This window comes from Typopeltis vanoorti, chromosome 10 (assembly GCF_054136105.1).
Source record: "Typopeltis vanoorti isolate ZY-2024b chromosome 10, IOZ_Tvanoo_1.0, whole genome shotgun sequence".
Taxonomy (NCBI): Eukaryota; Metazoa; Arthropoda; class Arachnida; order Uropygi; family Thelyphonidae; genus Typopeltis; species Typopeltis vanoorti.
This window is the reverse complement of record NC_143558.1, coordinates 9,447,019-9,471,518: the sequence shown is the minus strand read 5'-3', so window position 1 is coordinate 9,471,518 and position 24,500 is coordinate 9,447,019. Positions and strand designations below refer to the sequence as shown.

Here is a 24,500-nt window from a genome sequence, read left to right as displayed (position 1 = left end):
ACATCTAGATTTATTTTTTATAGAACTTTACTTTCTTATTATTTAGGTTAGGAAAACCTTCATCGTTTAATATCCTATTTAAAGGATCTCCTAAACTATCATCCCTTAACAGATATAATCTTAATCTATCAGAGTGCACAATTAGTATTTTAGTTGGATTCTTCATATTTTGTATTTTAAAATTCATAGGAGATAATTTAAAATCCCAATATCCTGTAAGGACCTGAAGGTTTTTTTTTCTTTCCAATTTACTATCCTTTCTAGGACTAATTTTATTCTCTAAAAGTACTAAATTACCAGGACTTCTACCCCCCCCCCCTTCTCTCATTGTATGAGAAATTTCTTCTACATTAACATGATAACAACCCTTTACCAACTTAAATGTTGCAATCATATCTCCTGTCTTTCTCCTATTCACAAGGCTTTGCAAACTGCTTGTTCTCAATCTGTTCTCATATCCCACATCCCAAAGACTAATTATGACCTTAGTCAGTCTTCTCTGGACCCTCACCAATATATCCTCATCATCATCATGAATACCACAGGACCAAATCTGTGCACAATAATCCATACGAGGCCTTATACAATAGAACCAGAGACTTTTTATTTCTAGAAGTCCTCCACACCATTGTTGTGATATCTTCATAACTTGTGCAACGTGACCTCTGAGCTTCAGATCCTTGTCCACCACCACTCCAAGGTCTCCTATCTCCTCAACTTCCTTCAAAATTTCCCCACCAAGTGTATACTTTGCATTCTGTTGTCTAATAAATTCAGAACCTTACTCTTGGCAACACTGAATTGACAGTTCCATACTGTTGCTCACTCACACAATATATTCAAATCCTCCTGTAAGGCCACATCTGTTTGATTCCTTATCACTCTCCCTAGTTTCACATCATCTGCAAACAGCTGTATATCACTAGTTAAACCTATCCAAATATCATTAATATACAAATTAAATAACAATGGTCCCAAAACTGACCCTTGTAGCACATAGCGACTTTCCTCTTTCAAGATACTGTTCCCCGTCCCATACACAACTTGCTGATACCTGATAGCCATTCCCCTATCCAACTCACTAGTCTATCATCCAATCCCATTTGCTTCAATTTAATGACTAACTTATGGAGTGGCAATCTATCAAATGTCTTTGCAAAATTTAAGTATACCATTGATATACATCTCCCTTGTACAATACATTCATCACCTTATTATATAGGGTGAGCATAAAGTCGCAATCCAGAAATAACACACATCTGTTTCGAGGTTAATTACAAGTATATGAAAATGAAACAGCTACAAATACAGGTTATAATTAGATCTTTATAACAAAGGAAGAATAAGAACCTCATTATAACATATACTGAAAGTGGCCACCTCCTTTGTGAATACAAATTCGTACACTTGTTACCAGGTTTGATGCCACCTTGTGAAGTACTTACATGCTGATGTTTTCAATCGGTGAAACATTCATTTTTTTGTTTATCCGGTGTGCGAGGATTATTCTGATAAACAACACCTTTGAGATACTCCTAGGGGGGGGGGGGGGGAAATCTGGTAATCTTGGAGGTCAAAATTCTTTTGAGATGAGATGGTCACCAAAACATTCTTGCAAGAAATGTAGTTCTATTCAATGTATGGCATTGTCTTGCTGGAATCAACAATGGCATTTGCTGACTGACATGAAGGAGTGACACAAAGTGTGCGATGATGTCTTGGTAGACAGAACCATTCACTGTCGTTTCAAAGAAAATGGGTCCCACTATATGAAGGCATGATATCACAGACCAAACTCCAATTTTTGAGAATGCAAAACTTTTTCATTAAGAAAATGTGGATTTTCACATGATCAAATCCCATTTTTTTGACTATTCACATACCCACTGAGATGAAACATGAAACTAGGCCTCATCATTGAAGAAAACTGTAATTAAGCATGTCTATACCACGTTCTTCAATGAATGAGCATAACCTTCTGCTGAAGATCATTCGTCTTTATCTGGATCCTTCAGTTCAGGGACCAAGTGCAAATGATATGAATGAAGGTATAACGATTCTCAGCTTTTTGAGAGCAATACAATATGATATTGATGATTGCATGGCAAATTTCGTGGTTTTTTTTGTTGGTGGGGACTGCTGCAGTGATCTCTTCGCTTCGTCCATTTTATCGTCACTCAAAATGAGGGCTTTCTAGAGTAGTTCTTATCTGCAACAGATCCAGTTTCCCAATACGCTGCACTAATCTTGTTATCGACTTCTGAGGTACTGCTGTACCCAGATATCTCTCACAAAATTCCTCTGCAACACTTGTGCAAGAACAATTAGAGAAATACCTTTCCAAAATTTTACTAGCCTCAATGAAAACTCATTGAGGCTAGTAAAAAGACATTTCACCTTCACAATGAACAAAACTACACTGAGAACAACCTGTACATGCCAAAGTGAACTCAGCATCTCTGGTAGTTTGTAATGATGGTGACATCTAATGGCATAGGGAATTATTATAATGATTTGGAAACGAGTGGTACAAATTCAAACTTTCGGCTGTGCGACTTTACAATCACCCTTTAACAAACCCATACTGACAAGCACAAAGAATATCACTGTTATCAACCTGCTTTTGTATCCTATATTTCACCAACCTCTCTGATACCTAAACTACAACTCCAGATATATGGATCAGCCTATAATTTGTTGCCTTGTCTTATAACCACCTTTGTGAAGTGCATCAATGTTTTGCCTTCCTTCCACTCCTTTGGGACATGCTGTTACAAGTCTCTTGTTAACCCTTTGACATATAAATTATTTTTAAAGTTGGCTCTAAATTTGTTTCAAATTGACACGAACTTCGTAACATCTGTGATACGTCAAAATCGATTTTGGTGCAATAAACAAAAGACCTGTCACAGAAGTCTTTGTATGTTAATGGGTTAAACAGCTGAAGCTAACTCCTTGGAACATTCCCTTAAGACATATGGCGATATGTCATCAAGTCCTGTTGCCTTACTAACATCTAGCTTACTTAACTCCTCGTATACCTCTTGCTCACTCAGCATTTAGCCATCTCTCATTTCATTCACTACACCTGAGCTTCTGATTTCACAGTGAGGATGAAGCACCCTAATGAACTGCTCATGGAGTACCTCAACTATGTCCTCTGCAGATGTTACTAATCTCCCACATTCATCTCTTAACATCACCTTACCATAATCATTCTGCTTTCTACTTTCCACATATCGAAAAAACTCATGAAGGTTTTTCTTGGCCTGCTAATTTCTGCTCATACTGCACTTTGCTGTCCTTTCCAACTGAGTCACTCTCCTAGCCTGCTCTTTATGCTTTTCATGCAACTGATTATTACCATTATTCATCTTGTGATGCCTCCAAAGTGCCTCATGCCAGATTTCATGCTTGATCCCCTCATTCATCTATTTACATCTATCTTTGGCCTTTTAACCTTCAGAATACATTCATACAGTAATGCTGTTATGCATTTGTTATGTAATCACCCATTATTATGTATCTTTGCCAATTCCCAAGCAGCATTCCTAACCATTCAACTCCTCATTCAATGCTATAGTTCTAAACCATCTCCTTAGCTTGTTATAATCACCAGCCTGGTACTTCCACATATATTCTTTCCTCACAGAAGTCTTCATACAACTAGCTACATCACATAGGATCACTTCATAATCTTGTCTACTGGAAGAAAGTGTGAAACCCCACTCACAATTACATCCTCTGATGAAACGATCAGATCTAAAACCGGCAATCCTCGTGTTCCCTCCTTTACATACTACCCCAAGATAGTTGTCTCATAAGAACTCAAGAAATTCATTTTCCTTATTCCCAAATGCTATCTCTTCATTCCAATCTACAGCACTATAATTAAAATCATCCATAATAATCACCCTTTCCTTGTTCACTAACCGAAGTTGCTTATACATTTCTTCATCACCACCCTCCACATTCCCTTGCCTATAACATCCAACTAAATATCTCTTCCAGGCAACCTCCACCTCACACCACACTCCTCAAAACCATTGCCACTATTTCCCTTTTTCATGTCTACCTTACATGAACATAATTCCCCCTACAAGCACCCATCAGCGAGCACCCCCACCTCCCTTCTTGTCCTTTCTATCCTTGCAAAAAACACTGTACCATTCCATTTCTATTCCTGTTAGGATATCATCCTCATTCAACCATGTTTCACTTATTCCAATGATTTTGGGGTGAACAAACTATCATCTCCCATATTTCTGATACTCCTGGCACCTATAAATAAACATACCAGTTTGCTTTTAGTTCTATAACCAGTCCCACCCGAGCCACCTGTTGGTTGCGATTTTCCCACCACACCTGTCCTGGCCCAATCACCTTTATTACTGCTTACCACGTATATCTGCTGAGTCTCAACTATGCTACCCTACTCACATCCCAATCTATCCCATTTCTATGCTGATCATCCCCATACATACATTCACTACTACACCCATCATCCACTCTCCCTGTCCACCTTGGCTCCCCCAGTTTCCAAGTTCCTGTTTGCATTCCAGTTCTCTCTTCATCTCTCACGCTACTACTGTTTTCACTGACAAGCATGTCAGTCTCTTCAATACCACTCTCCTGATTTTTCACTTCATCTCTTGCACACGAGTGAATTCTGAATATTAGCATTCAGGAATATGTAAACAAAATTAACCTTAGGTGATATGATCACAAACAAAATGAGACAGTAAAGGTTGGCAAAACAGTTGTTTAATGACATGATAATGAGGAAAAACATGAAGGAGATGGCAAAAGAACTATGTGGTCTGATGCAGTTTGAAGAACCTTAGAATACCAAAATATAAGACAATACTGGAATTCTGACAAATAAGAGACTAATCTGAAGGGAAACTGTTGACAGAAGTTTAGTAATAATGCAAACCTAATCAGGTAGTATTATCATAGTAGCTGACATATCCCTTTATGGTACATATCAGGAATTCATGATAATTATGAGATTATAAAATAGTCTAGCTAATACAATTGCCTTGAAGTATTAGAATGTGCTCTGTTGTTCTTGAATTAAGAGTGAACTTTGCTGTTGCTCTACATTGTTGAATGATCGCCTATATATAAAATCTTTGGACAGATAACTGGAATTACATCTACCTATAAGTAGAAAGCTAAATGTAAAGGCAAGTGTGCTCCAAGTGAGAAGAGACTATTCTCTTCATCATTTCCTCTGATTTGAGCTTAAAGTTGATTGCATGTGAATGCCTTTGAAGTTTGTAAAATGTTTATAAGTATACTGCTTAACTCTTCTGAATTTTATTGAGTACAAATCAGTTCTGATTATGAGTGAATTCTGTTGAACTTTTAAACACCCAGCGGTCTTTTTACAGACTTGGGATTTTTTTTTTTTTTTTTTTAATAACCAAATAGTGAGAATCTGAAATTCTGGATATCCCAGTTAATCTGATTCCCAAATGAAATATATTATGTACACTTGTGATGTATGTATGCATGTATGTTAAAAATAATTGTCTATTTTAAATAAATGCTAACAAGTTTGCACAATGATTTGTTTGTTAGAACAAAACAAAGTGAATTACAGCATAATACAGGGTATCCACATTGGACCTCCCTAGTTTCAAAGAATGGTAAAAAAATGAAAATGTGCAAATATGTAAGATTTGGTTTGTTCAAACATTCCAGGGACTAAGTTTCATTCAGATTTTTTTTTTTTTTTTTTCTTTTAACAAAATCTTTGTGAGTGTTGTTTCTCATTTGTACAATTTCAACACCATGGTCCATACACTTATGTAGTAGTAACACGCTGAAACTAGGGAGGTCCAGTGTAGACACCCTGTATAACATGGAAACTATATGACAAAAATATACTAAATTCTTAAGTGAAATTTTATTTATTTTCTATTCCTCTTTATAAAAAATATAACCATTTAGGAATTTTAATCTTACTATAAATCACAACAGTCAACTACTAGTGAAAGAAAGAAATCATAAAAATCTTGCTGAGACAGATATGATTTTTCGCAAAATTACAAGTACCTAAAAACATACAAAAAAGAAATTTTTTTTCTTACGTGGACTTCCTGAACTTTGAGTGCTTATAAAGGCTTCTGCTTGTTGAGATGGACGAACATTTGATTGACTGTGCTGTATAATTGGACACTTATACAAGCGATTAACCATTTCTCTTACAGCATCATTGTAATCCTAAATCAATATAATACAAATACAATAAATGATAGCAACCTAGCCCTTCCTCAGCAATGACAAATCTATAACATATACTGTTTTGCAATTTCAACAATAAAAATATATACTGAGGATATGTGTAATGCAGATTACATTCTCTCAATTAATCTCTTAACTTTCTAAATCCTTCCCTCCCCTCCTAAATTACTTTAATTACCTTTAAAAAAAATTGAAATAGCACAACATTATGGCAGTCACAGAACTAGAAGTTGATCTCTCCACAACATTCTAACCACTGATGTATGCCTTATTACCGGTATATCAAAAAATTTAAGCATTGATGCTTAAAAAATAAAAGAGTGACCTTGATTTATTATCATCAGATCTGCATAGAGTCAAGAGACTCATTGCAGAAGGTACCATTATCACACACAGTTCATCATAACTTGACTTAAATGCATCCACTTTCTCTGCACTTGCAACACTTTCAGGGAATGCATTCTGATCTCCCACTGCTCTCCATCAAAAAAACTGCTCCTCGCTGTCTTGCTCACACCTTCCAGGGATGGCTTCTTGTTCTATCCGTCTCCAGCCACCATGAAAAATCTCTTCCATATTAAATGCCACTGTCTTGATAATGTCTCCTCTCCTCCTCCTATCCACTAGGGCTCTGCAATTTGCATTCTCTCAATCTGTCCTCATACTCCACATTCCAGAAGCCCAAAAGAGACCAAGTCAATCATCTCTGAATCCTCTGCAACAACTCATCTTCCTTTTGAAAACCAAGCAATCAAATCTGTGCACAGTAATCCATATGCAGTCTGATCAAAGCCTTGTAGAATGGAATCATTATGTTAATCATTAAGTCCTTACTTCTACATGTCAGTGTTCTCTGCACAATTGTCTTAATCCATTATTCTGTCCCCAAAATTTCAGGTCCCTATCCATCACTACCCCCAGATCCCTTATATCCTCTGCCTCCTCTAAGATATCCTCCCCACCAATTTTATACTTTGCATTCCATCTTTTAAAACCTTACTCTTTGCTACACTGAACTGACATTCCCCAAACACTCACCTATTTATCCAGACTATTTAAGTCCTCTTGCAAGACAAGATCTGTTCTACACCTCATAGCTCTTCCAAACTGTATATCACCATTCAAACCCTTCCCAATGCCATTTACATACAAATTAAACAATAATGGTCCCAATAATAATAATAAAACAGATCCCCCTTGAGCACACCACTAGTGACTATCTTCTGGGAAATCACTCTCCCATGCACAACCTGCTGATACCTATTACAGTCAATCTCCAATCCAACACACCACAAATTTACTATCCAATTCCATCTGTTCCAATTTAATTATCAATTTGTCGTGTGGCTATCTATTGAAGGTCTTTGCAAAATTTAAATTTTGCTACTCTGTATGCAAACCCTCTTGTCCAATGCATTTGTCATATAGTTGTTATAATAAGTAAGCAGATTGCTAAAACATGATCTTCTTTAGCAAACCCATGCTCTCGATCAGAGAGAATTTTGCTGCTGCTGACAACCCAATTCTGAATCCTGGTCTTCACTAGTCTCTCTAACACCTTGACCACAACTCCAGACAAGTAGAATATACCATAATTCAAAGCATTAGTCTTAGTCTTATTACCTCTTTATGAAATAGAACAATTTTGCCCTTTCCATTCCTTTGGAACTTTGGCCAATCTAAGAAAGACCCATGTTAAAAAAGATGGGTTAAAAATGTTAACTTATCTGGAACATTCCCTCAAGACATGTGGTGATATATCATCAAGTCATATAGCCTTATTGACAGCATAAAGTTCACTCAATTCCTCATATACCTCCTCACCATCACTGTCAGTGGTGCTTTCCCCATTCCCACTAATCTGAAGTTCTGCATTACATTCACAAAGATGGACTACCTTAATGAACTGCTCATTTAACATCTCTACTATATCCACCTCGGTGGTTATCATTCTACCATTATCAGTGACAAAATCATCCTCCCAAAATCATGCTTCCTTCTAGTGGCTGTATATCGAAAAAACTCCCTATGATTTCTTTTGGCTTCATTTGCTAACTGCTGCTTATACTGCACTTTTGCTACCTTTACCGAGCAATTCACCTTCCTTACTTGCTCTGTACTCCATGATTAAAATTCTTTAGCTGAATTTTCAGTAATGTCCACAACGTTCAGCTAAACTACTTACTGATAAATGAGTTGTTAAATCTTTCTAATTGTCCATTAACAAATGAAACTAATGAAGTCTCTCCTAAAGTCATAAATTTGCTAATGTTCCAAACTGCTTAATATATTTGGCTTTCTTCATAATATTGAGCATAGCATTTTAACATTTGTCCCATCTGTCCAACATAATATATGTAACATGAATACAAAAGTTTATATAAATCTGACTGGTGGAAGAGGCTGGTTAGGTGTTCTTATTGTTGAGAATTTTTTTTCTTCCTGGATAAGAATACTACTTTAAGATGTATTGTTTCAACATCATAGCTATCGTATCAGTGATCACTTTGATCTATAGTAGACAACAGCATCTTTTGGCTATTGGCAAAAATCTCTGGATTTTTTTTTTTAATGCTATTATTGCTTTAAAGACTAGTATTTATTTATTTTATTTTTTTTTTTTTGCAAGGATCTCTCTCTCAGGCTTTCTTGATTTTTTTCTTATTGTCACTTGATATATAGTATACACATTGTCTTTAGAGGAGGCAACTTGGAGTAGTGCCACGTCATAAGATGCTACATGGAATGAATATCAGTGCATAGAAGCAGTCAAGAATTGTTTGAGCAAGGCAGTATCAGAGTCAGGAGAATAAAGTATATATTCAGAATAAAGACCAATTTTTTATTTATTCTACTTTATTCTCCTGACCATATTCAGGGTCAGGAGAATAAAGTAGAGATTATGTGGATTAGTAGCAATATAAAGTAGAAGATGCAAAAAAGCATTGTGGAAGGAATATAAAACAACAAGAACATGCAAGGCAATCAGCATGTTCATGAGAAATATAAAGCATAAGCAAGAAGGGTAACTAGTATGGTAAGGAAGGCTAAACCAAATTTTGAGAGAAAATTAGCTGAGCAGGCCAAAATAAATCCAAATGAGTTTTTTTCGCTATATAGCAAGTATGAGAAAGAATGATTATGGAAAGATAACTTTACAGTTGCTGATGTGACAGACTGATGTGAAAATTGGGGTAGATGAGCTGGTGATACTCAGTATATTGAAAAATATCAATGTGAACATAGCAGCATGCCTGAATGGCATGTCAGTTCGTGTTACGAGAATGTGAAAGTCAACTGGCAATGACTGATAAAATTTTTCAATTTAAGTTTCAGCTTTGGCAAGGCTCAAAAGGGAATGGAAAGAGGATAAGATAAAGGTGGCTCCAAGACAGAAGTAGCAAATTACACACCAACAATTATCTCCTGGAGTGGTGGACTTCAGTTTTCTTTATAGTCTTTTTTTTTTTTTAAATCACCTTCTGTGTAAAACTTTAGTCTTTTAAACTCGAATCTTTGTTAATAAAAATTATCTTCATCCCAGTCCGAGATGGTGAGTTTAGTCCCCATTCCATATATTAAAGGAATGTAAGTATTGGAAAAGTAGGTTAAAAGTAAAATTCAGCAATGGGTGGAGAGGAATATGATATTCTATAGGAGCAGCATGGTTTTGTAAAAGGTAGGTCCTGACTCAGTAATTCATTCATATTTTATAATAAGGTGACAGCAGAATTGGATAAAGGAAATGGCTACAGCGCAACACCACTGGACTATGCAAAAGGCATTTGACAGAATATCACATAGAAAACTATTACAAAAGTTGAAGCAAATGGAAGTGGATATGAGGCTGGTGCCATGGATGGGGGTGAATGATAGACATCGGAGGGTGGTGTATGGTGGAGTAGAATCAATCAGATTCTAATGGAGTACTGCTCCATTAGAATCCTACTGCTCTGTACTAGGACCACTACACTTTAATTTGAAAATGTGGTGGTGGTGGTGGTGGTGGGGAGGGATATTCAGTTGTTTGCCAATGATACAAAATTAGGGAGAGCAATAGTTGATAAAAAGATGATGTAGATATCTTCCAGGATGATTTAAATAAATTGGCAGTGTGGGCAAAGGACAATGGTTATCAATTTTATATTGTAAAATTGCAAAGTAATGCACTTTGGGATAAAAAAAAAAACTACATACTTTGATCATATTGATACTAGTTTATGGGAAACTAGTAAGGATAGGGATTTGGAAGTGATGGTAGACAGTGATTTGAAATTTAGAGGACATATTGCAAGGCAAAACAGCTCATAGAATTACTTAGATGTTGAAGAACACACTGATAAATAGAGATAAGGAAGTTACTCCTCTTTATAAGGAATCTCTTTATAGCATTTCTTGGGGATCAGGAGATGGAGAGGATTCAGAGTCAAGTGATCAAGCTAGTAACAGATCTGAGGAATGTTCTCTATGAGGATAGATTGAAAGTGCAGAGTTTAGCTGACTGGCAGCAGAGATGGAGAGTAATGGAGAAAACAAGGGATCACCACTTGGAAGTTGTCTAAGAGTGTGGTTAGTAAGGATGTGTGGATTAGGTTCTTTACTTGGAGAGTGGTAAAAGAGTAGAATGGAGAGATGGTTGTGAGAGCCCTAACAGTGAACAAGTTTAAGGATGTATGGTAGGCATTGTGTTAATGGATAGTGGGTCTTCTACAATGAGTACCCATATAAATAATAATTTTATGATACCTTGTCTCTCAGCAGAGTGATGGTCAGACTTTGCTATCTGAAATACATTCAGGGTTGAAAATGAGCTATTTTCTTTGATTTTTAATGAATGATATATCTTCGGGAATGATATATACCTTTCACATAAGAAATGAAATCATTGACTTTTCTGTAGTTCCTAGGCAGATGGGTCTTCTGCAATGAGTCTTGACTCCATGGAGTACCCATATAAATAATAATTTTATGATACCTTGTCTCTCGGAAGAGTAATGGTCAGACTTTGCTATCTGAAATACATTCAGGGTTGGAAATGAGCTATTTTCTTCGATTTTTAATGAAAGATATCTTCGGGTTTAACCTTTCACAAAAGAAACGAAATCATTGACTTTTCGGTAGTTCCTAGGCAGATGAGGCAGCAAATGAAAGTTTGGGCTTTATATAGTAACTTTCAATGGTCACCTTTTCAAAGGACTCCATTTTACATAACTGCTAGATGTAGTGAAATAAACTGAGCCATAGAACCATTAGATTCGTCACCATAAAATAGTAACTTGGTAAGAAGACCTCTCTGCTAGATCTCATGAAATATTCCAGGAAATGTCAAAAGCAACAACAGGAGTTGCTCGAAACTTTTCCATGGCTAATGTCTCTAAAGGTGAATAAGACTGGCTAGAAATCTGCAATGAAATAAGAGGGAGAAATTCATACTAGGATCATGGGGATAGAAGGGGATAAAAAGTCTGCTTCCATGCTGTTAGATAAATGCTTGACAAGTGTGACATCTTGTACTTGTAACATAAGATAGAGATTAAATTTTGGAATGCAGAATGTTGAGCATTATTGGTTGGGTGGAGGGGGAGGGTACATCTGGACCAAGAGGCATTGGTATCTAGATTATTCAAGATTCTTCCAATTCCTTTCTGGAAAGAGATCAGGAGGCATGCAGCAGGTGTTCATTGTGTAGTGAGAAGTGATTTTCCTATTTTCCCTGGTCATGTGCGAGGGACATCCAGAAAGTAAGTTCCAATGGGCTGTCAGGGAAACAAAAATATACTTACAAAAAAAAAACCTTATTGGAAATTAAAGTAGACATCTTTCACTACTTTTCTACATAATTTCTGCCATTGTTCAGGCACTTATCATAACGGGGCACCAAGAGTTGTATACCTTCATCGTAGAAGGTTTCGTCCTGTGACGCAAACCATGTATTGACTGCTTCTTTGACCTTGTCATTGTCTTGAAACCTCCGGCCACCTAGGAAAGATTTCAAATGTTTGAAGAGGTGAAAGTCGGTTGGCGTGAGGTCAGGACTATATGGAGGATGATGGAATTGTTCCCAGCCGAAGGCGGCAAGAAGTTACACCAGCCACATGTGGGCAGGTATTATGATGAATAAAAACAACGCCCCTGGTTAGCATGCCACATCATTTATTCTGGATCGCACAACGCAGTTTCTTATGGGTTTAGCAGTACATACTCGCGTTGACTGTGGGGTCCTTGACCCAAGAAGTTTACCAGCAAAATTCCTTGTCTGTCCCAAAACACAGTGCACATGATTTTCTGAGTGGAAACCGTTGTTTTCAATTTCATCTTGACGGGTGATGAGGTGTGCCTCCACTCCATGGACTGTTGTTTGGATTCAGGGGTTGCGTGCGACACCCGTCTCGTCCCTGGTGACAAGTCTGCTCAGGAAAGCATCGCCATCCTCATGGTAGCATGTCAAGAATTCCAATGCATTGCCCAGCCAATTCATTTTGTGTTGTTCTGCAAGCAACTTCAGCACCCAGAGTGCACACAATTTCCGACAATTCAGTTTCTCTGACACAATTTCAAAGATATGAACATGAAACTTCTAGAAATTGCAGCGAGAGCGATGTCACAGTGAATCCCCTATTCCGTCGAATCTTCTCTTCAACTGAACGCACCAAATCGTCAGTCACTAAAGATGGTTGCCCGGTCCGTTCATCATCATGCACATTTGTCCTTCCTTCACTAAAAAGTTTTACCCAACCCATCTTCGTACCATTGAATCACTCATTGAGTGTTCTTCAATTTGCCAATGAATTTCAGCTGCTTTAACGTTCCTCTGATAACTGATCTAATTTCACATGAAGTGGGCGATTCGATTTTCTTAAGCATTATAAACACACACCAAGAAGCGTACGCACTGCAAGAATGTCTGAAAATGGCACCAACACCTTGCTAAGGAAATCAAACTCAACACGCATGTGCACCATTGCGATCGCGCCACTGCAGTGAAAATATTTAAAAATGGAACTTACTTTCTGGATGTCCCTTGTATATATGTATAAGAGTGAAAGAGAAGACCACTGCCAAGCACTCAGCTTTATTGTTGGATAATGTTACTATGATGCCATCTGGATCTGAGAGAAATGAAAACATATGAAGGATGCTGTGCTCAATAAAGGGACTAGAAAGCTCACATGGTGTTTGGGCAGGAGGCAAGTTTACTGCATTTGTCCTTTGATGAGAAGATGAGTTATTGGAAAAGAGAGTTATGTTGGAGAAGATTGAAGGCATAAAGAGAGGAACACTGAAAAAGAGTTGGATGGAAAACATAAAAGAACTTACCAACTTAAACTTACAACTGCTGAAAGAAAAGACAAGAGACCAAGTGAGATGGAGAGCCTTTGTTCACAAAAGATTGCTAAGAGTCGGAAATGACTGGATGGCACAATAACAACCTTTTCTAAAATCAGATCAAAATCAGATTTTAACATATATTGAAGTATAGCTCAGTGAGAAACTAATATTTTGGAATTAAGCCATTTGAGATATGAATTTTTATCTTGGAATGCTAATACACCTGTTGACAAACCAAGGATTAAATAGTAGTTGGAGGCTGTGTGTGTGTGGAATAGGGGGATGAAGGCTCTCATTCCAGACTATTTCTGGAATATTATTTCAGTTATTCAACTGGAGCAGGTGTTTGCATCAGTAAAATAAAAACAATCAGACCATTGAAAAGAGGTGTAGAAATTGAGATCCTCCTAACTGGTATTGTTGTTGTTGTGCCAAAGGATGACAGATTGAGATTAGCTGGGTGAAAGTATCTGTAGAAAAAGTAAATACGGATAAGGTTATTTTGAATCTACTAAAAGGAGAGCTGACATCCACAGTATATTTGGAGGGAGAACATGTTAAGAAAAAGTCCACAGTGTTGGGAAAAACAATTATTCTTAGTTATTCAGTATTATGGTTAGTAGATCTGGTATCTCATCCAACTTGGTTTGAAGTTAGAGAAGGGAAGTCACAGTTGAATTATAATTATTATTTGACACCTCCAGAGAGTCCAAAGACTCATCGAGGGAGGGCACCTACTCTACAGCTCTGTCTCCACCACTCAATCCACCAACGCCATCTACCGCCGACCACCACTAGTTTTTCCACAGACAATCACAAACATCCATGCCCACGGCAGGATTCAAACCCACAGCCTTTTGGCTGGAGAGCAGATATGCTAGCCACTCGGCCAGCCAGGCCGGAACAAATTATGCACACAAAGTCTACAAGAAAGATGATCTAAATGTTTAAGTAATTACATTATAGAAAATCAGCCTTCATAAATAAAGAGGATGAAGATGGTTTTGATACATTTGTTAGCTCTGACATTCCATGTGTCAAAGCTAACAAATGCACATGCACAACCACCTCTTAGAGATGGGCAGATGAGATGAACTGATGTTGAAGATGCCAGTTGAGGTTTCATGAGAAATAACAACCAAGTTTTGATTCGTGTCTGCTGGTGGTGGTGGTGTACAGCATTACGTTTCAGCTATGAATACTGATGGCAATACATGTGAAAGTTTTTTGTTTTTTTTGTTTTTTTGCATGGGATTTTGATTTTTTTGAGCATGTTTTGTATAGTTTTCTTTTTGCTATATTTTGGTATGTCTTGATTTTATTATTTTTATAGATTTTTTTTTTCTGGACATGCAGAACAATTTTTTTTTTTTTTCAAGTGTCTTATGGTTGGTAATGTCAAAAACTTAGACTAGGGAATGTAATGGGAGGAGGGAAAGAAGACTTATAAACACGACTATCACACAGGAAGTGCTAGGTCTCGTGTCCTTGCCTGCTTTGACAACATTATTCTTGTATGTATCCTGAGGCTGTCAGGCACAATCCAACAGAGCAAATGGCAGCAGAATTATATGCTAGCTGATTCAAGGACTTCTTCATGCATTACCATCAGAGTTAGTCGCATATATATGACAGCCTTGCAGAATTGCTTTATTGCTGCATCCTCAAAACAGACTAGAATGGCTCCTTAGTTAATTATGTAATGGGTATGCCCATGAACAGTGCACCTGTAATCCACATGTGAAGATGTGGGAGAAATAAGATAGATAAGAAACTTTTCATGATTAATTTACTTCCAATTAATCAATAATCAAAAAAATATATTTACTGACTATTTTGTTAAATAATTATCAATGCTAATCATCCAAATTGCAAAAGACATAGCTAGAAATAACAAGAATTTGCTGCAATATCAAAAGAAATATTTTGCTCTATAATAAAATTAGTTTAATCCTTTATCCAAGTGTGAGCAAGCAAAGTTTGCGCCTGAAAGTATCTTCAGGACTGGGTTAAGGTGGTACACACCAGGGCAACTCGTTGCAAAGGTGGAGCAAGCTACCAACATTCCTATCTCCTATGCTTCTGCCTGGTATCTCTACTTGGGCCTGGCTCCCACTGAAGAGACCTCAATAAAGGTCAAAACTAGTCTGGGTAGTGGCCCTTCCCTTAATGCATAACATTAGAAATATCCGCAAGGAGATGTGTTTTGCATTATAGGAGATACTGAGATAGAAGTGTTGGTAGCTTGCTCCACCTTTGCAACGAGTTGCCCCTGGTGTTGTACCACCTTAACCCAGTCCTGAAGATACTTTCAGGTGCAAACTTTGTTTGCTCACACTTGGATAAAGGATTAAACTAATTTTATTATACTCTAACCAAGTGAAAAATAAACTTTCAACAAATATTTTGCTCAATATACTGAAATAGATTCTCGTTTTTTTCTTTGCTATTAAGTAAACAATTAAGTAGCAATTTTACTACTTTTAGAGACACATTATCCCCCCCACTCCCACTCAAAAAAAAAAAAAAAAAACTAATGCATATCAACTCACTTGTAAATATGAATGTTTTCCACTTCTCTCCCCTTCATTTTTATGGTGTTTTTTCCATGCTGCCTTCCATAAGTTGTGGTAATTAGTTTCAGAAACATAATGGATTAACTGAGAATACGTAAGGTCAGATGAATTTCTGGGATTCATGGTTGAATGAATCTTTGTTAACCTGATAAAATGCACGATGTTAACATATAAAGTAAACATACACAAGCAAACAAAACTTTCTAAATGCACTTCAGTATAATATAAAATATTCACAATATAATTCATATTTATACATTAGACTTTAGGAAGCATACAGCCAGTGACCTAGTTGAATCTACCCTAAACAGTTTTCAAAATATCACTGAATTCAGGATCGACATTGCTCAATAACTGAGTAATGCGATTCCTATATTAAAAGAGAATGTTACTTATGAGACAGATATTCAAGTTTTAACCCTAAGTTCATCTTCAACTTGTTATGTAAAACAGACTCAAAGAAACATTCCCATGTGAAATCAACATTCTGCTATTTTTATAAATGAAGCTTTTTCAAATTGTGCTTAAAAAAAAAAGGATGCTGCACATTCTTGTGAAATCTTAGTTTCATAGAACATTTCCCATGGGCAAATCATCTGAAACATGAAAATCAAATAAAAGAGAACTAATTAAGTTCTCATATAATTGAGAGCAAGTAACATAATTGAGGATTTTATTTGACTATTTTGTTATATAATTATCAATGTTAATCATATAAGGATTTCATAGTATAAATGATAACCTATGTTTACTCATTTCCATTTAGAATATAGTGCATTTAAATGGAATCACGAAGCTTATGTATAAAGTAAATTATATATGATTCTCTCTTTTTCCCATGTAATTGGTACCTTGCTTCTCTAATTTGTGATATAGAATTACAGGAGAGGCTGTGAAGAAAGTCAAACACCAAGGAGTATCCCTTAGTTTTTTTTGTTTTTTTCCTAATGTTGCTCTCACAAAAAATTATTTGTAAAACTATAATACATTTTGTATCATGGGTGGGTGAAAGATTTTTTTCAATTTTTTTTTAATCAAATTGTATATAATTTTTGCATTTTTTTAAATAACATTTTTACATAGTCTGGGTAAGACCAAACATGAAACTTTTTCAAGCCACTTCAGACCTCCAATAAGCAAGGCAGTGGTCTCACACTGGGCAATGAAATTCACCTCCCACCTAAAAACAATCACTGATTGTCTTTAGGTGGGAGATGTTACTGATTACAAAGTTACTGCTTTCTGTCAGTTACTGACAGAAATCAGTAATTGAGCAGAAAGACCTTTTGGCTATACAGACATGTACCGTCATTCACCAAGCCATGACTCATTGTTGATAAGCAAGTACATGTATTATTGCCAAAATCAATCTTGATATCTGATTTCAGTTATTTTAATATCATAAAAGCTTACCTGTGAACTTTACCATTATGTTTTGGTACAGAGAGTATGGTAATAAGTTGCCATGGAGGTAAAATAGTTGCCTCAGATTGATGAACTAGGAGTTCACATTCAGAATCACTACCAGTATCAGATGTAATAAAAGGAGGTGCATAACCTTCAGTTTTTAATTGATAAAGCCACTTTCTATGAACCTAATAATGAAAAACGAAAAAGAAATTTAAACTAGATAATTACTGTTGTGGCATGGAGCAAAAAACACAATCCACATAACCTTCATCCCAAAAACATTTACATCTCTCATATATGAGGAGAATTCCTCCCCAATGATTAAGGAAATAAATAGCAATGTATTCTGGTGAAATGATAATTTGAATAGCTTATATTCCATCTCACTTTATATCGTTATGACAACTGAATCCCCAATAACCTGGGGTAAAGCAATGCAAATCACACAACAGAGCAATAACTAGATTAACTATAAAGAAAACAATAAAAAACATTTTACATAACAAAAATAGCAGCTATTCAAGACAAAATATAGATTCACAATTGGCATTGCTGAAGAACAGCAAGGGTTATTTAATAAGGTTATCTAATAACATAAGGTTATCTAATAACCTAATGGCATGGACTATACTATTAATATTAGGTTAATTTATTGTAGTTTTTTTTTTTTTTTTTTTGCTTATAAGTGCGATAGACTGAGTTGTTTAGAATTTTAAGAAACAGTTCTTTATTTTGCATTAAAGTAGATAGTGTCAGTATGGTGTCAATGCATAGCAGAATAATGGTGGTCAGGACATCTTTGTCAGGAGAGTTTAATATAACAGATCTTGTTAGATGCATTTGTTGTGAAGGGTGAAAAATATATAAAGAAAACTGGTGAGCAAATATGCAGAAAGTGTTTTGAGAATGAATGCTAGTTGTGCAGAGAGATTAAACATGTGTAGTAGAGAATATTAACAAAAATCAGGAGAATGTTAGTGCTGGCAATGTTGAGTGTACAGTAGCGAAAGATCAGAAGAATGATAGGGACCTTTTTTTGGGGGGGGAGGATAACACACTCACATGAAGTCATTCAAAAGACAAACTATTAGATCAAACAACTGCACAAATGCCAGGTTGCCAGGTGAATGATAGAGATGAGAATAGAAAGAAACAAGAAATGTAGGGTATGAAATAGGAATGTGACTATGTGAGAGAAGGAGAAAAATATTTAATGATTCTTGTTTCCCTAGTGCAAAAATCAATAATATTAATAAAGCTGTCAGGCAATCCCTCAGTTCCTGAAATCATATTACTCTTTATCTATGACAATGCAAATTATGAGGTTTAAAATGTTTCTCATACTGAATCAGAAAAGTACTGTGCAGATAATATTGCTCCCAAATATTTTTCTTGAGAATTTTTCTAGACATAAAAACATACTGAGATAGGAGCATATCCTCAGACATTCCTCCATCCTCATGCTCTCATAATTAAATTCTGGATCAAGCAAAACTACTACTGATTTTATGGAAAATTTATACAATTTAATAATTCTTAGAGTGAAGAAGTTATTTCAGTATTAATACAAATCCTTCATGGAGTCTGAAAACTTATTGCAGGAGGTTGAACACTCACAGATCACAATTACTATCATACTACCTTGCCTTGACTACATTCAATGTTGCGCTCACCACCCACTCTGGCAATGTATTCCACTCTAACAACTGACAGGCAAAAAATCTCCCTTTCAGTTCCTTACTCACATGACCTTCGCAGAGTTTTCAGAGATGACCTCTTGTTCTTGATTCACCATTATCCTATGCAATAATTCTCTTATTTGACAGGCTCCTCTCGCCAACTTATGCATCTCAATCATATCACCTCTCTTATCTGTAAAGCTCTGAAGACCAAATTCTCTTAATTTGTCCTCATACTCAATATTCTAGGATCCTAAGACAGTTATTTTCTTCTCTCTCAATCTCTCTCCAATGTTTCTTTATCACCAACATAGCCAAGTGACTAGATCTGTGCACAGAAATATAAATGAGGCCTAATTAATACCTTATATAGTGGAAACTATCAATTCCTTATCTGTACATGTCAGAATTCTCCACATTATAACAGCTTCTGGGTAATCCTTGCAACTTTTGCAATGTGTCCCCTGAACTCCAGTTCCCTATCTGCCAAGATACCATGAACCCTTTCTTCCTCTACATCCTGAAGCAAGTTCCTCCAATATGGTAAACTCATTCCATCTTCCGTGACCAAACTCCATATCTTTACACTTAACATTGGAATGACATCCCCATTCTTCTCAAATCCTTCCTGACATTGCTCTTCCTAATTTAGCACCATCAACAAACAACTGAATATCTCCCTTCATACCGTGAACTATATGGTTGATATATAGGTTAAACAACAGTGGTCCCAGAAGAAAACTCTGTGGTACTCTATTAGTCACCTTCCTTTTTTGGAACTGCACCTCTATACACAACTTGCTGATTTCTATTACTCAACCATCCAAGCTACCAAATGACTATCCATCCCCATCCTGCTCAAGTTCAACAATAGTTTATTATGAAGCACTTAATCAAATACTTTAGTAAAATCTAGATAAGTCATTGTATAAGCACCTCCTCTGTCCAACACATTAGTCACCCTATTACAAAATGTAACCAAATTACTAAAACATGACATCCCCTTAACAAACCCATGCTGCTATCTTGAATGATTTCCATTCTCATCGGTCCAAGTTTGTATTCTACCTCTTAACACCGTCACCACTATACTTGATATATATACTGGCCTATAATTTGATACTACTAACTTGGATTCTCCCTTATGCAGTGGTACTATTTTCCCCTTCTTACCACTCTTCTAGGATTGTTTCTGTTGAACAACTAAGTCACAGGCACTGCCAGCTCTATTACACATTCCCATAGTATACTGGGTGATATCCCATCCAGTCCAACAGCCTTAACATTCTATATATTTTCCATTCTTGAACTCATCTCCTCTCCTCCTTCCTATTGCTAGTCAACACCATTCTTAATCTCCCTACATGAAATACACTAATGAAATACTCATTTAACATTTACACGATCTCTTCAGCAGATGTGACTGATGTTCCATCTCCAGCAACTAAAATCAGTCTTCCATATTTATCCTTCCTTCTACTAGCAACATAACTGTAGAATACTCTAAAACGCTTCTATTTTACTGCTTAAGCCAATCTCTTTTAATATGCTAATTTCTCTTTCTTACTACACTTGTCACCTTCCTAACCTGCACCTCAGTCCTCATGCTGCTGAAGGGTACCATGTTCTTCATATCCCCCTCCATAATGCACTCTTTCTCAGAAGCTCAAGCTGCATAATTTCACAATTCATCCATTTTACTCTTACTTTATTTATCCTCCAAACCTTAGGAATGCAATCTGACACTGTCATAAATAATTGATTCTGGACCAAGGCCCAGAAGGCCTTGGTCCAGAATCAATCAAGGCCAGAGGAAAGAAGTCAGCCATTGCTGACTTCTTTCCTCTTCAACTGATTTAACTACTGCATGTCACCAATCTGTTTACTTAATTTATCATAGTCCCCCGCTCTGTAATTCCATACATCTCTCTCATTCCACAAAGCTTGTATACCTACCAGCCACTTTCCATTTAGTATTAAATTCTGATTTGAAGCTTATTACTAAAACACATGTTATCCAATGTTAGCAAACAAAGGGATAACCTAAATTGGTTAAGGAATTTTTTTTAGCATTTTTCTTATTTATTTTTTACAGTCTGGAAACTCTTCACTATAGATCAAACATGGAACTTTTCAAGCCACTTCAGGCCTCCAATAAGATTATGTTAAAAAAAAGGGCTAAATTTGAAAAGGTATAATTATCATATTATGAAACCCTGTAATAAAGAAGGGTTAAAGATTAGGACCAATTAATGCAGTCAAAACTACAAGTGCCAGCCTGAAGTAGGCAAACATTTCAGTGGAGGGGATTACTTAGGTCAGTGTCAGTTATTTGCATTCATTAAAATGTACAATACCTCAAATAATGTGTTAATGTGTACCAAATATATTAAGTGTTAACTGCACTGAGCTGAGTATTAGAATTTTAGTTTTAATGCATTGCTATGCTGGAGAAGTGCTTGCAATACTGTGCTATGGTTAGATATTTTCCATGGAATAAATATAAACAAGAATGTCTGAGTACGCTTTTGGAATGCTCAGAAACACATCCACCTTAATTCTGTAAGACATTGCTTCTCTGATGCATTGAACTGCTATTAATGCAAAATGCAATCATTATTACTGCCCAGGCACACTGGGTCCTAAGACTCATTATGAAAGACCCAAACTATCAATATAATATCTATCACACGTCTCCCTGAAACCATTAACACACAAAAAGCACTCACAACTGACTCAGGCAATCCATTCCATTCATTCACCACTCTCCAAGTGAAAAATCTAGTCCTCAAATCCTTGCTAAACACACTCTTACCCAAATACCAAGGATGAGCTCTTATTCTGTTCCCCTCTAGCCAACTGGTGAAACATTTCTTCTGCATCAAATCCTATAAAAGCCTTTAAATAACTTTAATGTTTCTAACATATCCTCTTTTTTGCCTATCAACAACTTTTACAATCCTCAATCCATCCTTGCAGGAAGCATTCCACAGACAACTCACCATCTTGGTCACTTGCTTTGGGATCCTCTCCACCACTTCCTCATCCCCAAGAAACCCACAGTGACCAGACCTGACTCAGGTAATTCAGATGTGGTCACGTCAAGGATTTATAAAGAGGAATGATAACTCCCTTATCTCTGCTTGTTAGTGTGTTCTTCAATAACTAAGTAATCCTGTGAGCTATTCTGGCTACTTTAGCAATATGCTCTGTAAACTTCAGCTTCCTGATTTCCTTTTGCCTGTTCAGCAAATTTCTTCTCATTATTTCATTTTGCCTTCCTTACCTGATCCTTCTACTGTTCATGAGTTTAGCTGGTCACTTTTCTCCTTATATACCCTCCACAACATTTTCTTTATCTGCAGCTCATGCTAATGATACTACTCATCCATCTAACTACCACCTGATTTATCCTCATCTTGGGTATACAGAGTGTGATATTGCTTCCTCCAGATAACCCTTGATTATCCCTCCCATGCACTGTGAGCATCCTTCCCTTGCAGATTTTTATGCCATGGTACTGCTTCAAGCTGCCTCTTAAGTGTATCATAACTACCTGCTTTGTAGTTCGACATATAATCAAAACCACAAGATCACTTTTCCTAATCAGAAGCAACATAGACACCTTAGTTATGAACAGGTCTTCTCATCCTATAACAAGATCTCATACCCCGTGGTCAAAACCACAAGATCACTTTTACTAATCAGAAGCAATGTAGTCACCTTAGTTATGGATAGGTCTTCTTATCCTATAACAAGATCTCATACCCTGAGTCCCCCTCCATCACATTCTGCTTCAAGTAATTATATCCATTTCCTTCCTGCCATGTGGCCTCCGAAATCTTAGCCAAGTTCCCGATTTAGTCGATCTATGGCAAGAGCAAGCTAGTTTTTTCTCCCAGAAACTCAAGAAAATTGACTGTAGAATCCATATGATTTCAAACAGTAACATATCCTGTTAGGATTAGGTACCAAGAGATGTCAGCACTTGTTTGCCCATCTCTTCACTGGTTGCCACTTACAGCAATCCCTCGATTAATGCGTTTTCAATTAGTGCGTCATTTTTTTTCAATACCCAAATTCGATTAGTGCACCTCTAAAATTCGATTAGTGCGCCTATATACATCTTAAAAATAAATGTTACAGATTTCGAAAATTTTCGATCTATATATTTTTTATGGGCAACTATTTAAAAATCACTCAACAGGATGAAATAATTTAGTTACCGATTTGAAACATTTTACAAAGTTATTTTTTTAATGGCATACTACATTATTTCCATGTACACTATGTTTCAAATTTACTGCCAAAATTTATGTCGTCTGCTTTACATAACATTTTGCGGATCATATCACGTGCAATTGTTTTCCTTACTTTTTTATTTTAAATTATTTTTCTAACCTTTAATCATGAGTAAAAGAATTAGTGAGCAAAAAATAGAAGTGTGAAAATGATTCAAAAAGTAATCTCATTGGAAGAAAAACTTGAAATAATAAAGAAAAATGAACAAGGAAAGTCCAAGAACACAAAAATGGGCGAATCAACTGCTGAATACAAAGAGAAAAGTAAGGCTGCTTCAAGTTCATCATGCATGCACTTGAAATCAAAGTATTACAATGATTGAATTAGAGACTTCTTTTTACATGGATTGAAGATTGTAGCCAAAAATGGATTCTGCTAACCACTGGCCTTATTAAATCAAAAGCATTGTCTCTTTGTAACCTGGAAAGAAAGGACTATCAATGATGGAAAAGAAGAATTCCACGTTAGTGCTGGGTGATTTGAGCATTTCAAAAAGAGAAATAGCCTACATAATGTTCTAATCACAGGATAAGCTACAAGTACAGATAACGAGATATCCAGAGATTTTGAAGAAAATTGTGTAAGAAGGAGACTACTGTGATCAACAAAATATTTAATGTCAATGAAACCGGCCTTTTTTTGGAAGCAAATGCCTTCCAAGACTTTTCTAGCCAAATCAGAGAAATCTCAGCCTAGTTATAAAGTTGCAAAGTCGAATGAAATTACTGCTAGCAATATGCGAGCCGTTTGGAAGCACATTCTTCCACATTGTGCAAATGATTTTCGAAGCTTTTCAAATGAATCTAAGTTAATTAAATCTCATTCTGAGAAGTTCAGTGATTCCGACCTGCTAAATTTAGATACACAACGGGAAGATCCTGAAGAATATGAAGAAAATTTAATCACTGTCAAGTCCAAAGAGGTTTCACAGAAACAATTTGAAAATAGTTTT

General features: G+C 36.3%; 1 protein-coding gene across 2 annotated transcripts in view; it reads right to left on the bottom strand.

Moving 5' to 3' along the window:
* Positions 1-24,500, bottom strand: part of Wdr81 (WD repeat domain 81) — a 369,840-nt gene that overhangs the window by 326,665 nt on the left and 18,675 nt on the right. For both annotated transcript variants that reach the window (XM_090398673.1, XM_090398674.1), the window contains exons 2-4: positions 17,571-17,752; positions 16,134-16,302; positions 6,099-6,231 (exon numbers count right to left, since the gene is read on the bottom strand). In XM_090398673.1, the coding sequence (XP_090254799.1) occupies positions 6,099-6,231; positions 16,134-16,302; positions 17,571-17,752 (484 nt within the window). The remainder of the gene's footprint in view (positions 1-6,098; positions 6,232-16,133; positions 16,303-17,570; positions 17,753-24,500) is intronic.